Genomic DNA, 15,648 nt, shown 5'->3' with positions numbered 1-15,648 from the left:
TGGAATAGCACAGCTTTCTTCCAGTTTTCTCTGTAACTCCATCTGGTGCTCACGACCTTCCGCAGATGCCCAATGCAGGAAACATCCCCTCCTCAGGCTCCTTCTCTCACTCTCTAGATGACAAAACAGAGGCCCAGAAACCAAGCTGCCCACACCTAGCCCAGGACGCTTCTCCTCAGCTGCAACTCAGCTGGCCTTCACAGAGCGCTCCATGTGTGCCAGCAACCATGTCCCATGCCTTACAAACAGCAATCTCATTAACTCTCATGACAGCCCCAGCGGCCAGGGCAGGATTCACCCCCATGGAAACTGCGAATCAAAGCACCGAGACAGCTTCCCAAAGCCACACGGCCTACAGTGAGTGACACAGCCAGTGCTGTACCGGAGATCTGCCCGGCACTAAAGCCTGTTCTCCTAATGCCAGGCTAGATGGCCGGTATAGAAGAATCAGAGGATGGCCTGGGAGACAGATACGAGGAAGGATGGAAGAAGTGAGGGTGAGATGGACCTTCAGGAAACAGGAGGAAGGGGAGCAGACAGACGCATGGGACATCAAGTCTCAGGCTTGTGGGTCAAACCCAAGCCATATGTGTGTGGCCTTGTCTCTCGCAAAGCTTACATCAGACCTATTGCCACTCGTTCAGTGCCTGCCTCCCCCACCAGTCTGTGAGCTCCATGTCTATTTGGTGCTGAACCTCCAGAGCCAACCAGAACACGCCAGGGGATGCCCTTGTCTCATTTATTCCTCATGACACCCATTCTCATGAGAGGGAGAAAACACTGTTAACCCCATTCACAGACCTGGAGACTGAGGCTCAAAGAGGTCAGTTTTCTCAATGAGGTTGCACAGCTGGGAAGCCACAGAGCTGTGGCAAGAACACTAGGACACACGCTACTGAGGGCTCGGCTGGCCCCTCCAGGGCCCACAGGAGACCTTCCTCAGCCCCAGAGCCCAGACGGCACCTAGAGCTTCAGCAAACCCCTGTATCTAAACTGACAGCACCCTCCTCCCCTCCTCCCCTCCTCCCTCCAAGAGCACAAAACATCCCCGAGGCTCTGGGGGAGGCTGGAAGGGCAGTGAGGGTGGCAGAGTAAGGGGCAGGGTGGGCAGGAGTGGAGAGCTCAGGGAGGCAAGGAGAAGCTTTTTGGCTTGAAAGAGCCCAGTCTAGGGTGTGATATGCAAAAGTGTGTCTGCTGCACAGTGTGCGGGCGTCAGAGACACTCCCCTATGTGCAAATCCGAACTCCACCACCTCCCAGCTGTGAGACCCTGGGAAAGTCACTTAACCTCTCTGAGTCTTGGATCTGTCATCTGTAAAATGGGGAGAATTATATCTACCTCACAGGGTTGCTGTGAGGGCTTAATGAGATGAGGTGTGTAAACGCACATAGTAGGTCCTTAACAAATATTCTCTTCTCCTCCGCTGCCTGTCACCTCTTCACTCCTGAATAAGACCTGGTGTTGCTTTGGAGTCATTCTTATGAAAGGAAAAATAAGTTCCCATTTTATGAAAGCGGTGCATTTCCCCCAAGCTGCTGTGGACACAAGCATTATATATGATCCCATCCACCCACGAGGAAACCCTCATGACTCAACTCCATCCTAGACTTGCTCTCAGTTTGCATCAATTTCATTTCACTCTTGAGGGATCTTTCCATCGCTGGCACATAGTGTGCACCCCGTCAGGTGTCTTCTGCCAAAATGCCCTCCTACCAGGCTCAGCACCATTACTCTCCCGGAGTAGAGGAAAGCATCTTGGCAGAGCTTAACACCAGGTCCAGCCCAGAGCAGGAGGGGCTGGGAACCCTGGGCCCAGCATGAGGGACCTCGTATGATCCCAAGGCCACTGAGCTCCCTGAAGAAACAACCAAAGGCAAAAGCCACCACTGCCCAGCACGGACAAGAGCCCCCGGGTGCCAGCTCTGCTCCACGTTGAATTCTCCACCTCTCTACCCACAAGAGGAATTAAAATTCCACCTCCCAGATAAAGAAGCTGCTGTGCAAGGCCACACAGCTGAATAGCCAGGGTTTGAATCCAGGTCTACGGGGAAAGCCTATGTTCTCTTAGGAAGAGTTGGTGGAGAACAACACATCTGGCTGGGGAGAGACCCCCCCAGAGTCTGTAAGGCACAGATTCTCTGCACTCCTGCCGCCTGGAGCAGGGCTTGCCACACAGTGGGTGTTCAGGATATGTTTCCAGAAGAGGGATGGGAAAAAGAAAAAGAGAGGAAGAACTAAAACCAGGAATTCTTAGATTCTAGCTATACCCCTGCCGCTAACAATGCTGAGTAGCCTTGGACAAGTCACGTAACTTTTTTTTTTTTTGAGACAAGGTCTCACTATGTTGTCCAGGCTGGTCTCGAGCTCCTGGGCTCAACCGATCCTCCTACCTCGGCCTCCCAAAGTGCTGGATTACAGGTGTGAGCCACCACATAACTTCTATGGGCCTTGGGGTCCTATAAGGAGGAGGATGGTCCTTTCCCTGCCTTCCTCACAGGGCTGGGAGGCATATGCAGAGATCATGCCCACCCAGGCTAGCACACCTGTCTGGCCAACAGAGCTTGGCCATCCAGGGCAGGTATGGTGCCTCCCTGAGGAGGCCTCCCCTGCATCCTCCACCAATGCCATCCAGCTCTGAACTCCTCCAAAGGCGGTGGCTCAGCCCTGAGCAACACGCCTACCCCAAGCCCTCACCCTGGGAGAAGGTAACATCACCCATGCCGGCCTCTCCAGGCATTCCCATGTATGGGAGCTTTTTGGGGGCCAACATCTTACCCACTGGAAGACAGAAAAGAAAGAAAATAGCTAAACTCCAATTTGTTAAAATCAGAAATCTCAAAAGGGGTTTTGCTCTGCAAAACTCCCTGCTAGTGGAAGCTTGTGAGGAGACAAGCAGGTGCCAACTCAGGCAAAGGGGCTAGGAGGAGCCACCATTTGCTGGCAGCCTAGGAGCGCCCACTGCCGGGCTGGCCACTTGACCAACCATTAGCAAGTGTCATCCTCCCCAGGCTAGTGGATGTCAGTCTCCACACATCCATTACAAACAGGGACAATGAGGCTCAGAGAGTTTGAGGCACAGAGCTTAAGGAAAACCAACAGTGGCAGATGGGCCAGAATGAGCAAAGGCAGCCTGTCCCTGCCTCCCTGCAGGGCCCCCTCAGTTCAAAGCCACTGACAGGTCAGCAAGGTTCGACGGCTCAAGCCAGGCAACAGGTCATCTGCCTCCTCCTCCCTCCGTACTGGGTAACCCTGGGCAGGGCACCCACCTTTATAGGTCTCTCCATCTATAACCTGAAGCAAAACACCAAACAACTGTCTTTATAGATGTTGCCTGGCAGGCCTGGTATGAGCAAGCTCTAAGGAGTAGGTGCCAGCTCAGTCCCTGCAAGGAGTGTCCTTTAAGCTGACTTTCCTGTTCATTTGACACTGAGCATCACTCCTGTCCTGTAAGAAAAATGCCCAACAAGCTGACTCAAAAATAACAGATGCCAATTTGCATATTATTTCACACATCATTTGCATGCTGTTCATTTAGTATCATCAAGGCTCTGCTCAGAATACAACTCTGGTTACCCTGCCACCAGGGCTTGTGAAAAAAATATGGCTGCCACGAAGGGCAAGCCCTAGGCACGTCCTTCCCCTGCCCAGCTGCTCTTGCTGCCTGCCCCCTGGCACCTGGCTGGGAACGTCACCCACTGCCGCAGCCCTGGCGCTCCAAGCATGGTGAAGGGGCAGAAAGGAACTTTGGAATTCTAGGAAGCACCCTGACTCAAGTCTTGAAGGGGAAATTGTGTTCTCTTGGTGACGCATCAGGCAAGCTGTAGCAATGTTTTTCTTCCCTGCTTCTGTCACAGGCCAGCTTCCCGGTTCAGCTCTTCCCGGGGCCCTACTCTCTCAGCCTTTTTCTGCCTGGTCATCGTATGTCCCCCTGACCTTCCTCCAGGCCTCTCAGCCTCTGGCCTGGCCCCATGGGTTTATTTTTGTTCTCTCTCCACCTGTCCGATTTGCATGTCCACACCCGGTTAGCTCTGCCTAGACCACAAATTGCTGACTGAGTGTAGAATAACTGGGCCCCATGGGGTAAGAAGGCTTCAGAAGTCCAGCCTAGGCCACCACTACAGCCCTGCCCTCCAGGGAACAGCCCACTTCCTTTCTACTCACAGATTCACCCAGCAAGATCTATCCAGAAACATGACTGGGGAGCTGGTCATGGATGGGAGGCCATTTGACCTCATGAGAAAAGGGGCGTGTTCCACACGTGCTCTCCAGGCAGGGACACCAGCTCGTCTACGGCCACCTGCAGACAGTGGAGGGGTGACGTGGGTGCACATGCCCCTCCAGTCTTGATGCTCCAGGTGGCATCTTCTAACCACCACTCTAATAAAGGCAACAGTTGCCAGCTGCTGAGACCCAGTGTGTGGCTGGCTCTGTGCTGGCTGCTTTGCTATAGCCAGTAGTTGTGATTCCCTCTTAACATTGAGGAAATACACTTTGGGTTCAGTAAGTTCCCAGAGGACACATCACTGGTGTGCCACCCAAGTCTTTTTTTCTTTTGAGACAGAGTATCGCTCGGTCGCCCAGGCTGGAGTGCAGTGGTGTGATCTCAGCTTACTGCAACCTCCGCCTCCCAGGTTCAAGTGATTCTCCAGCCTCAGCCTCCTGAGTAACTGGGATTACAGGTGTGTGCCACCACGTCAGGCTAATTTTCGTATTTTTAGTAGAGATAGGATTTTGCCATGTTGGTCAGGCTGGTCTCGAGCTTCTGACCTCAGGTGATTCACCTGCCTTGGCCTCCCAAAGTGCTGGGATTACAGGCATGGGCCACCGTGCCTGGCTCCAAGAACTTAACTACCAAGCCCGGCCACCTCTGAGAAAGGATATCAGGTCTTCAGGGCCTGAGTGTGCGGAACTCTGCAGCTCTGGTGGTTACCGATGCTACCAAATATTCTATCCATCACTGTGCCCTCGCCCTGGGCCTGTGTTCACTGCTGCCCAAAGCCTCTCCTGACGAGACAGTCTCTTCTGTCCTCCCTACATGCCCCTGTGTGCACCACACGGCAGCAACCCGAAGCCGTCCTCATGCCCACTCTGTTCCTTACACACTCGGCCCCCTCTCCCCGGACTTCTCACACTCAGAATTGAGCCCCTGCTCGGGCCCCTCCCATCCTGGCTTGTCTAGTCCTTCAGGGACCCCCCAACCCCTTACAGGGAATCCACCCAGCATCCCCAGTCTGAGTCACTGTCTCCTTCTTCAGTCCTCCCAAGCACCAACACCATAAACCACCGCCCGGCTGGGATGGATGCCATCTGGGTGCTGCCTGACACCCCTGAGAACAGGACTCTCGGGACTGTGGCTGCTCATCCTTGTGATGAAACATGATCTGGAATCGGATTGCAAAGCCTCAGCACAGGAATGGAGTTCAGCTCCTGTTTTAAGGCCAGAGAAACAAGACCCAAAGAGGAGAAGGGACTCGACAAAAGATCACACAACAAGCTGGAAGCAAGAGGCAGAAGCACCTCCTGAGGGGCTCAATGCAGAGACAGGCCTTTTCCCAGCACTCAGTGCCCACGACAGAGCTCAACAGAGGCATGAGGCACAGACAGGGACACAGGAAAATGGGACTCAAGAATGAAGAAGAAACTTCTAGAACCAGGAATGGAGAAACCCTTCGAGGTCCCTTGCTCAAATCCCCAGCAGAAGTTTGTGGTGGGATTTGCAATAGGGAAACCAGAAGTGCACTGAGACCTGAGCTCTCATTCTAGTACCATCTCTCCTGAGATGGGCACCTGGAGCAAGTCACTGAACCCTGGGACCCCTGTGCAGCCGAGTTTTCTCATCCCTGAGATAGTTGGTCATCATGAGCCCTGGGCCAGCCATCGTGAGGGTCATGAAGGACCCAGGGATGAAAATACCTTGTAAGATGTAAGATGCTGAGCTCATGTGACTGTCCCCTGATAAACAGCCACACAGCCAGTGCTGGAGGAAAAAGGCAGCCTAAAGAAGAGCAAGGCAGAGGTGAGGGGTGAGAGAGCTGTGTATGGACATGTCCAGTCAGGTCTAGGGGTCCTGCTGGCCCTCCAGGGGTGGAGGGTGGGAGTGCTAGGGGCTGTGGCAGGAGCTTTTGCAGGATAGGCTTTCATTTTCCCTGTAATCCCCACACCTACCCCCCTCACAGCCTGCCCGGTATCACCCTGAGGGCAGCAGCACCAGACTCCAGAGAGGAGGCATCAAGAACTGACCTTGGGCCAGTCCACAATCTCACCCTGATCCTAGGCTACCCCGGGGGCCCACACTTGCCCTTGTCACCCCTCCAGCACTGTCTTCTCCAGGTCCTGCGCTGGCATCTCCTGCCCTCCATCGAGCCCTTCCTGCCCAGCTCGTGGTAAAGTTCCTCCTGTTCCAACATTTTGCATCACGGGTCTCAGGGCCATAAACTCAATTTGTCTGTGTTAAGGATATGGGCAATCTAACCAGCAGCAGCAGGCACGGGAAAGGACATGACCCCGGGAGCTAAACGGGCCTGGGTTCTTATCTCAGCGCCACCACCACCAGCGTGTCAGCGTGGCCCGGGGACTTCATCTACACAGGGGGCGGTGAGCACGACCTGCTCCTCGTACTCCCGGGTGTAATGCAAAGCCAGCCCAGCGCTCCACAAATGGTCCTTGCCTTCCCCTCTCCTGTCACTCAGCAACATCCCGGCCAGCCCAGCTGAAGTGCTGGGCGACCAGAAAGTAGCGTGGTCCCTGCCCCCAGCCGCTCCTCCCCTCCTTTCCCTCAGATCCCAGCTGAGCACCTGGGGGTGGAATGACAGGGTCGGGGGAGGGGACACTTAAAAACCCATTCGCCTCCTCCGGACTTTCCTCACCTGAAGAAAAGGCACTAGAATTTTCCTCCCCACAGCTCCTGGGAACAGCACAGTTTCAGAATTCCCCACCCTCATTATTTAAAGAGGAATAGTGGCTTGCTTTCTTGCTCTCCCTTTGGGGTTTTGAAAGAAAGAGAAGAAAAAGAACTACGAATGAACGTGCTGGTCTCCCTGTCACTGAGCTGAGTAAAGTGGTATTTCATCAATATATAGCCGCCCCTCACAACCCCCACACACACTCATTTTCTCCCCCAAATGTGCTTCACAAATAACTGCAACAGAACTGAAGCACTCTATTCTGATCTTACATTTCCATCCAGGCCCCAGATTCTCTACAGAGGTTACTCAAATTTCTTTTCATTTTGATTTTCTGTACCTTACATTTTTTAAAGCAGATCTTTTGGCCATGGCCTTACAAATCCCTCTTCCTGAAAGTGCAATAAGAGAAATGCGAGGCCATCAGATGGCTTTCTAGTTAGGCTCTGCAGGAGATAAATGCCCCAGTCAGAATGCCCCTGGCTGAGCACCCGGGTAACACCGCCTGTGGGGAAGGGAAGTCCGGATGTGTGATGAAGTCTTTCCCCAGGGCAGTTATAAATAGTGTGATGACACGCAAAGGAGAAGCATATATAAAAAGTTAGCTGTCCCCCTGTGGGTTACAAATGTTTGACTCATTTACAGACTGTCCACAAAGATTATAAATAAAGTCACCACCACCCTGGGGCGGGCGGCAGAGAAAGCCATTTTCACGCTGTCAGAAGGCCATTTTCATGCTCACCCTCCTGTGGGCCGACACAGTGTGACCTGTGAAGACAAAATGTGTGCCTAGGGCCCTCAGCAGCGGGCTCACAGGCTCTCAACCAGTCTCCTGCTTTCTGCGTCCTGGTCCTGCAGGTCAGCCCACAGGGAGGGTCCATGGAAAGGGCTGGAAAGGATCTATCCTACTCCTACTTTTCCACCATGGCCTGAAACGCAGGCACCAGTAGCCAGAGGCATCTTCTCAAAAATACCAGGACACTGTGACAGCCAACAACCTATCCCAAAACAGCACCTGGGTCCAAAGAGAAGGTGCAGAGCCACTTGACCAGCCAAGCCTGGGCTGCTGCTCTGCCCTTCTGCAGACAGGGCTTCTGTGACCAGGGAGAGCAGAGGATCAGAACTGGAACCAGTGATACTACTCAGCCATTTGGTCTGGAGGCTGGGGATGGACTCACAGACCTCTTTGAGGTCTGCAAAGAGACAGACAAGTTGGTCTTGGCCTAAGAGAATAGCCTTGGCCATTCTCTTTAAAGAGTGAACGGCCAGAGGACCAGGCTCCCCTGGGCATGCGGAGAAGCCTGTGCCACCAGGGTGGCCTCCCATGAGGTTGTCTGAAGAAAGAGTAACTAGAGGTGGGTAAAGAAGCCACCATGGGAGCAGACAGGGCAACCCAGATAAGCACCTTCACACCAGCTCCTCTCTGCCACCTGGGTTACCCCAGCAACGAGACCAGGCAGGGGCAGCAGAGAGGAGCAGAGGGGCAGGAAGTCGGTGGGGCAGGCGAGACGGGGCCATGTGGGGGAGCGGGCAGAGGACTGGTTCTGCCTGGGAGGAGAGATGCAGACTAGTTTCGAGGCCAGGCATGGGGAAGCGGCTGGAGGTTGTACAGACTGGTGGGAAAGAAGAGCCGCGCTGCCGCACCAGCACTCTCCAGCCTCCCCGAGACGATCCCGCAGTCCAACGCCTGAGGTCCTGAGAAATGAGGCCCATGGGTGCCTTGCCAGCCACACAGAGGTACCAGCTCAGCCACCAACATGATGTCAGAGCCAGGGTGGTGAAGTCACAGCCTGGGGAAAGGGGAGGGCAGCCAGGCCTTTCCCCTCCCTAATTCTTTCTGAACCCAGGGAAGAGAGCATAGAGGTAATTTAATGCAATGGAGTGGGTGTGTCCCAAACCAGCTCTAAAAGAAAATAAAGAACACCAAGAAGGACTTCACAGGTCCTTGCTGCTCTATCCGGGTGGCACTGATAGGTAGAGATGGCGTGACTAAGACTCTCAACAGAATCTCTAGACCAGGCCTCGTCACAATGTCTAAGCCTTCAGAGAGTAAACCTGCCTATTAAAAAAAAAAAAAAAAGGGACTCCTCATTTGGTTCAAGGGTCACCTGGTACCTTTAGGAGCCTATTGGGGCCATCTCAGGCATCTTTCTGCTATTTGATCTCATGTCCCAGGCATAATAATGAGAAGCTCCCCTCTTATCTGAGCTCACCCAGGAATCAAGCCCCACCTCCCTGCTCCATGCTGATGCCTCCTAGCAGAGCTTCCTTCCAACATCAGCACCTACAGGCCTGTGAGGCGGGAGCTGGGGATGTTCTGTCCCGGTTGCTCAACCCCCTCACACTGGCTCCCATTTGCATTAACTGAACATGCTCGGGGCACATGCCACCCTCCTTTTCAAGAGACCCAGACCTGCATGATAAGTTGCTCCCCCAGCAACAGGCACCCGCCAAACATAGGTAAACAGCAAGGCCACAACCCCACGGGAAAAAAGGCGGAGAACTTCAGAGAGCAGCAGCTCAGGCACAAGGTTAGTTAATCTTCAATCACTTGGGGAAAAATCCCCTCCCAAGAGCCTTTGAGTGGGAGCTGCCATTGGCAGGGCAGAATTACCTAATCTGCCTGGTACCCCTGAGGCTGCCTCATCCATCCGCCTGCCTCCAGACTGGTCAGCAGGGCCAACCAGGCACACAAAACTCTCCAGCAAAAGACTGTCACCCATCCCTCCCCAGGATCCACTGAATATCCCTGAGCTCTCCTGGGCTGTGACTCCTCATCTTACCCAGACCATGGAGGAGAAGAGACCAGTTCCTCCATGAAACTGGGACACAGATATTCACCTCCCCCCAAGAACAGACCATGTTTAAAGGTGGTCTCTAGTCAGACCCAGTCCCTTCTCAGAACTTCTTCCCTCCCAGATACAACTTCTCACTCCATTGACAAGTCTTAGATCCCAATCTGTTAAGGCCCCAACTCATTTTATAGCCAGAATTAGATAACAGGAAAAAGACATCTCCTTTCCTCTCATCATTGTCATCATCAATAACAATCACCATAGGTCCCATTTGTTGAGCAGGCAGATACGTGCCTTACATGTCTCTAATTTAATTCTCCCTCCTCGACAGCTGGGGAAACAGGCTCGCTAAAGCTCCATGACTTATCCAAGATCACACAAATAGTAGTGGCAGAGCTGGGATTCCAACTCTGGCCCAGTTCCTTGAAACCATCCCATTTGCCACCAGGAGAGAGGGTGTCTACAGGGCCTGGTACACAGGAGACACCCAGAAAATACTTGTTCCATAAATGACTCAAAACCTGGATGGCCAGTGCAGGGATGGGTGAGTGGGTGAGCAAGTTCAATGAACTCTGCTTATCTCAGGAGCAGCTCCAAGGCACACAGGAAGTGGCAACTGAGGCAAGAAGGACCTCTCAGCTGCTGTGCCCTCGGTGCACGCCACTGCTGCTATGAGGGTCCGTGATTCAGAAATGGGGGAAGCCAGGCACCTCAGGTGGCCTCCCCCTTCATTCACCTAAAATCTGCCTTCCGCATCTCTGGGAAAGCCCCTTTCCCTGAGTTCCCCCTCAGGGCTGGCACCTGCCTCAGGCAGGGAAGAGGGCCCAATCCTGAAGAGGATCCCATCACATTAAGACAAATGTGCATAGATCCTGTGCACAGCCACTGCCTCTGGGAAGAGCCATTTCCTTAAGAACTCTGACCACGGTGTCACTGAAAAGAGAAGATGCTGGGGTTGCCCCTTCCCCACACCCCCCTTGCATTGGGGCCTTCATCAGTTTTCCCCAGCAAGGGCCCCTGATCTCCAAGGGAGGACTGGAGAGAGCCAGGGCTGTGACCAGGGCAGCTGCCAGCCCTGGCGAGGCTGCCGGCCCCATCTCCTGGAGCGCCCAGCAGGAAAGGCGGTTCTGAGAAGGCAGCGAGCAGAAGGACCCGCAGACGCAAAGGCTCATTACAGGGAATGACTAAGTGAGCTGCGATTCCAGGGGAAACCCCACTCGCTTCTGCTCGCTGAGACGCTCATCCTTGAGCTATTTTGACTAAGGCAGCTTCCAGGTGCTGCCCTCCGCTGGGGCAGCCCACTGACAGCAACCGGGTTGCTGGAGGACCCTCTGCCCGGAAGTCTTGGTCCTGGCTATTCAGGTCGTCTGACAGGTCTGCCCCACCCGTTTCCAGGGCGGGAAAGTCTGCCCATCCCCGGTTAAAGCGAGATGCTGGGAATGGGGGAAATCCGATCAGCACCTCCTAGGTTTTTGCGGCTGGATTTCAATAAGGAATGTGACAGTCTCGCAGCAGCTGTGCCCTGCCTGAAACAAGCTCTATTTGAAACCTCCAACAGCTGAACCCCTCCCAGCTACGCGCTGGCCAGCCCGGCCAGCCACCCCCTGCCCCAAATGACAAATAAATAGAAAAATCCAAGCAACAAGCAGGCGCATGCAATACGTACACACATTACACACATATACACACACACACCAACAAATTGGGGGTGGGGGTATCGTGTAGCCACTTGTCCACTGATTCCCAGGTCTCCAAGCCTTCCAGCCCACAGCAGGAGAGCTCCCCGGCAAGCCGAGCATCGGCAGAAACCCACCTTCCTCCATCTCCATTCCCTCTGGGAGGGAAACCCCCTCCTCTGTCTTGGGGCTGGACTGAGAGGCTGGAGCAGTGAGGCCAGCTCCCCCCTAAAGCCAGTGCCTGCTGTTCTCCATCCGGGCGCGCACTCACACACACACTCATCTTTATTTATCCCAAGGAGAAGGAGTTGAGGTGGGAGGGGAGAACTGGGGCTGAGCTGGGGCGCGGGCTCGCGGGGACCGCCTGGCAAGCCCTGTCATCCCATCCCAAGGAGAGGTGCTCCCCCAGCTGATGCCAAGGCGGCGCCCAGCTGCTCTGCCCAGGTAACACCTGTAGCCATTTTATCAGGAGATGTTTACAAAGCAGCAGCAGGTTTATTCTGAGTCCTCTCTCCTGAGGGAAAGGACCACTGATTTCCTCCACCTATATTTTTACCCCATGCCCTCAGGAGACACAGGTCATGAATGGTTTTCTGTTTTGCCTGAGTGTTTCTGAGAAGAGGAGGGAAATAGAAACTTGGGAAGAGAGGAAGAAGACAGGGAGAGAAGGGACTTGGGCAATGGTATGGAATCCCCACCCCCCACCCAGACATTTATTTCTTTTTTATCCTCAGGAAAATGGAGTGGAGCAGGGAGGGGAGGAAAGAAGGGGAAGTCGCAGGAACTGGCAAACACATCAAGGCGGAGTGTAATTAATTGGTGCGTTAAGCTGCTGGGTTATGCTTTAGTACCAGTGAGCCAGGAGGAAAAGGGATTTCTCAGAAGGGATTATTTAATCCTCCCTAACAGAAAGTCTGCAAATTAGACACAGTGTGTGGGGATGTCCCCTACCCCCTAAAGGAAACGAGGAATGAATTCTCCCGGGATCAAGAAGGAAAACCACGGGAAGTTAGAGTGTTCAATATAACTGAGCAAGCGCCTCTCACCACCACCACCACCTCTCTCTCCCAGTCTCCCTCCCAATCTCTCTCAATCTCTCTCTCTCTCTCTCAATCTCTCTCTCTCTCTCTCTCAATCTCTCTCTTTCAATCCCCCTCTCTCAATCCCTCTCTTGCTACCTACATATTCCTTTTGTTCAAGGTATAAAGAGAAACCACAGCCCCTACCTTTGAGTACAAACCCCAAGAGAGCTCGGTCTCTATCACCATAACAACAATTCCAAACATCCCAAAAATCAGAGCATAGTCACTCAGTCGCTTTCTCTTTTCAAACAGGGCCCTCCTGTGTCCCAGCTTATAGCCAATGTTTTGGTTTTTCCGCTTGTTGGCTTTGGGGAAGGTGGTGCTGCTGGCGGTGGTGCCGGCATGCTGGTGGTTGTGGGTGGCATTAGGGTGATGGAGCAGGGTCTGGTGGGCATGGTTGTCCTCCCGGGAGGAGATGACGATCTCCGGGGGGTTGCTAGGACTGAAAAGCTGGAGGGGTTGGCCCTCAGTCTCGGCCTCGATGAGATTCCTCCGGGAGGCGCTGAGGCGGCTGAGGGGCTTCATGACCCCACCGCTATACTTGCAGGAGCTCATGGCGATCTCCGTGAAGGGGTTGCTGTCCCGCCGGTGCACCAGGGGGCTGGCCTGCCGGTGCCGGCTGCCTCCGCCAGGCCCACTTGTAGCTGTGGAACTTGGAGAGTGGCCAAGCAAGTGGTCATTGAGATTGAGCTGGCTGCCTTGCCTGGAGGAAGGGTGGAGGATGGCGGTGGAGTTGGACGAAGGGGGGGGCCTGAAAGCGGTGGGAGAGGAGTGCAGCAGGCCAGGGTGGACGGGCTGGCTCTGGAGTTGGGCGAGCTGAGACAGGGGATGCGGTGGCTGCTGCTGCTGCTGCTGCTGCTGCTGCTGAAGCTGCGGAGGCTGAGGCTGCAGCGAGGGTCCCAGGGGCTGCTGGGGGGCTGCTGGTGGCGCTGGCGGTGGTGGCTGCTGCTGCTGCTGTTGCTGCTGCTGCTGCTGCTCATCCCCAGAGGATGGACAGGGGCACTTGGGGTCTTCATCCAGGTCCCCCACCCCAGAGTCATGGAAGTGCCCAGAAGTGTCCATCTTGGGGCCTGGCTGTATTCCCTGCAGCACAAGCCCCCACCCCAAAGCCACCCTCGCTCCAAAGATGTCCTCAAAGAAAGCCAGGCATCCAATCTCCCCCACCAGTGTCTTGGCTCCAGTCCTGTCTCTTTGGCTTGCTTCGGTTCTCTGGGGCTGCCTGGAGTCCAGACGCTGCCACTCAAGAATGCATTGTATTGGGCAGGGAGGGAGAGCAGGAGAGGAGCTTGGAGAAAGAAGAGGGGGTGAAAGAACTCTCTCAGGAGGTGGTCCTCTAGGAGCGTGTGAGGCCAGGATCAGCTTCACTCCTCGCTGGCTCAATAGCTTCGCTCGCCTCCTCCTGCCACTGTTACATTGTAAGCCAAGCCCACTTATTAGCAGCTGGTCTCATTGGCTTGGCTTAACTCTCCAACCTCCTCCTAGCTCCGCCCCCCGCATAGGCTCCTCCCCAGAGGAGGGGCCTGGCGTCCTAGTCTCCGGCCCCAGTGGCGGCGCAGCGAGGGCTGGGAACTGTAGTTTTTGCTCCCCGACCCCGGAGCTGAGCCACTGTCCCCTTTCCTCTGACAGGTATGGCCACAACCCGCAAGCCCAAGGCGATAAGGGATGTTCGCTCACGCTGGGCGATGGGGAGGAGGGACAGAAGGCCTCCGAAGGAAGGGAGGTGTGCACCCTGATGAGGGGGCAGACGGAGGGGAAGGCAAACATTTATTAACCACCAGGGTTTACGATAGGTTGTTTCACATATATTATCCGGATACATTCTCCAAACACCCAAGGAGGTGGGCAGTATGGTCTCATTTACAAAGCCTCATGCTTACAGATGTTGAGTAACAACGTCAAGGTCACAGAAGCAGGGGGGATCCACGCCTCCTAACACTGGGTGGATAAACTCACCTACCATTGATTGAGTGCCTACGCCGCGTGTTCAGGCACCTCTCTGTTATTTCCAACCCTCACATCAACCCCACGAAAATGATGTCATCACTCTCCTTTTACAGATGAAAATTGGAAGAAGAAGAAGGAGGAGGAGGAGAAGAAGAAGGAGAGAAAGGAAAGGGGAAAAAACACTCAAACACTCAAACATAGATACGTAACTTGTCAGATGTCACCCCGCTTGTAATTAAAGGTGCTAGAGTTTGAACTTAGTCAGTCTGACCCTACAGATCCTATACTGTCTCCCAGGATGCATTTCCACTATGATATTCAGTACAAAGTGGTTGTTCAATAAATATTGTTCAAATGTTGGATAGGGGAAAAACTAGAGAAGCTGCTGAGGAAGAACTGGCCTCTCCAAAGCAGGGTGTGTGAAGCGGACCATGGCTCCAGCCCTTTCCCTAACAGCTGGGCGTGGAGTCACAGGGTGATCTGGCAGGAAGACTGAAGATTCCCCCATGGTCGTTCCCTGCCTGATTTGTCCCATGGGGCTCTGAGAGTCAGAGCTAGGAACAGCTGCTGGCTTCCCAGGTTCAGCATCATCATCAAGTATGTATTAAGCTCCCACTGTGTGCAGAGGGGGTTCCAAAGGATGGGACCAGAGCTGAATTCCTTTTCATTTCTAACCACAGCAGCATTAGGAATCAGAAAGGAAGTCACCAAGAGGGAATTCCCCAGCACACCTGGGGTTTTAAAAGGCAGGCCTCTTCCTCTCTGGCTCTTGATTCCCCATCACCCTTTGGCCTCTGTGCAGCTCCCTCCCTAGATGGGAAGAGGAAAGGGTAGGAGATCCATGCACACATACACAGACACACACTCAGAAAACATGTAAGCAGGTGGACACACATGCACGTGTGTACATGGTTGTATGCACACACTAGCCCATGCACGCACACATGCACACATATACACATAGGAAACTTCTAAAGCAGCACTCCTGACTGGTAAGCAGCAAGTGTCCAGGTCAGGGAGGGACAGAGCTCCCCCCAAATGAGCCCAGAGTCCCCTCTGTATATCAGTTCTCACCTCTCCAGTCCCCCATTAACCCTGAGATTGAGAGCTAAATATTACTTGTAATACAAGCCACAACCCCAGATACCTGACAATTCCTCTTGCACAATAATCTTGATTCTGGCCAGGCGTGGTGGCTCATGCTTATAATCCCAGCACTTTGGGAGCCCAAGGCATGAGGACTGATTGA

The 15,648-nt window shown here is 54.0% G+C and overlaps 1 protein-coding gene across 1 annotated transcript in view; it reads right to left on the bottom strand.

Moving 5' to 3' along the window:
• KCNN3 (potassium calcium-activated channel subfamily N member 3) overlaps positions 1–13,868 on the bottom strand; it is a 163,428-nt gene extending 149,560 nt beyond the window's left edge. Inside the window, exon 1 of the mRNA XM_007976953.3 lies at positions 12,600–13,868. Coding sequence (XP_007975144.1) covers positions 12,600–13,517 — 918 coding nt within the window. The 5' untranslated portion in view covers positions 13,518–13,868. The remainder of the gene's footprint in view (positions 1–12,599) is intronic.
• Positions 13,869–15,648: the final 1,780 nt, after the last annotated feature.

This window comes from Chlorocebus sabaeus, chromosome 20, assembly GCF_047675955.1.
Source record: "Chlorocebus sabaeus isolate Y175 chromosome 20, mChlSab1.0.hap1, whole genome shotgun sequence".
In the NCBI taxonomy this organism is placed as follows: Eukaryota; Metazoa; Chordata; class Mammalia; order Primates; family Cercopithecidae; genus Chlorocebus; species Chlorocebus sabaeus.
This window is presented reverse-complemented; position numbering and strand designations above follow the sequence as displayed.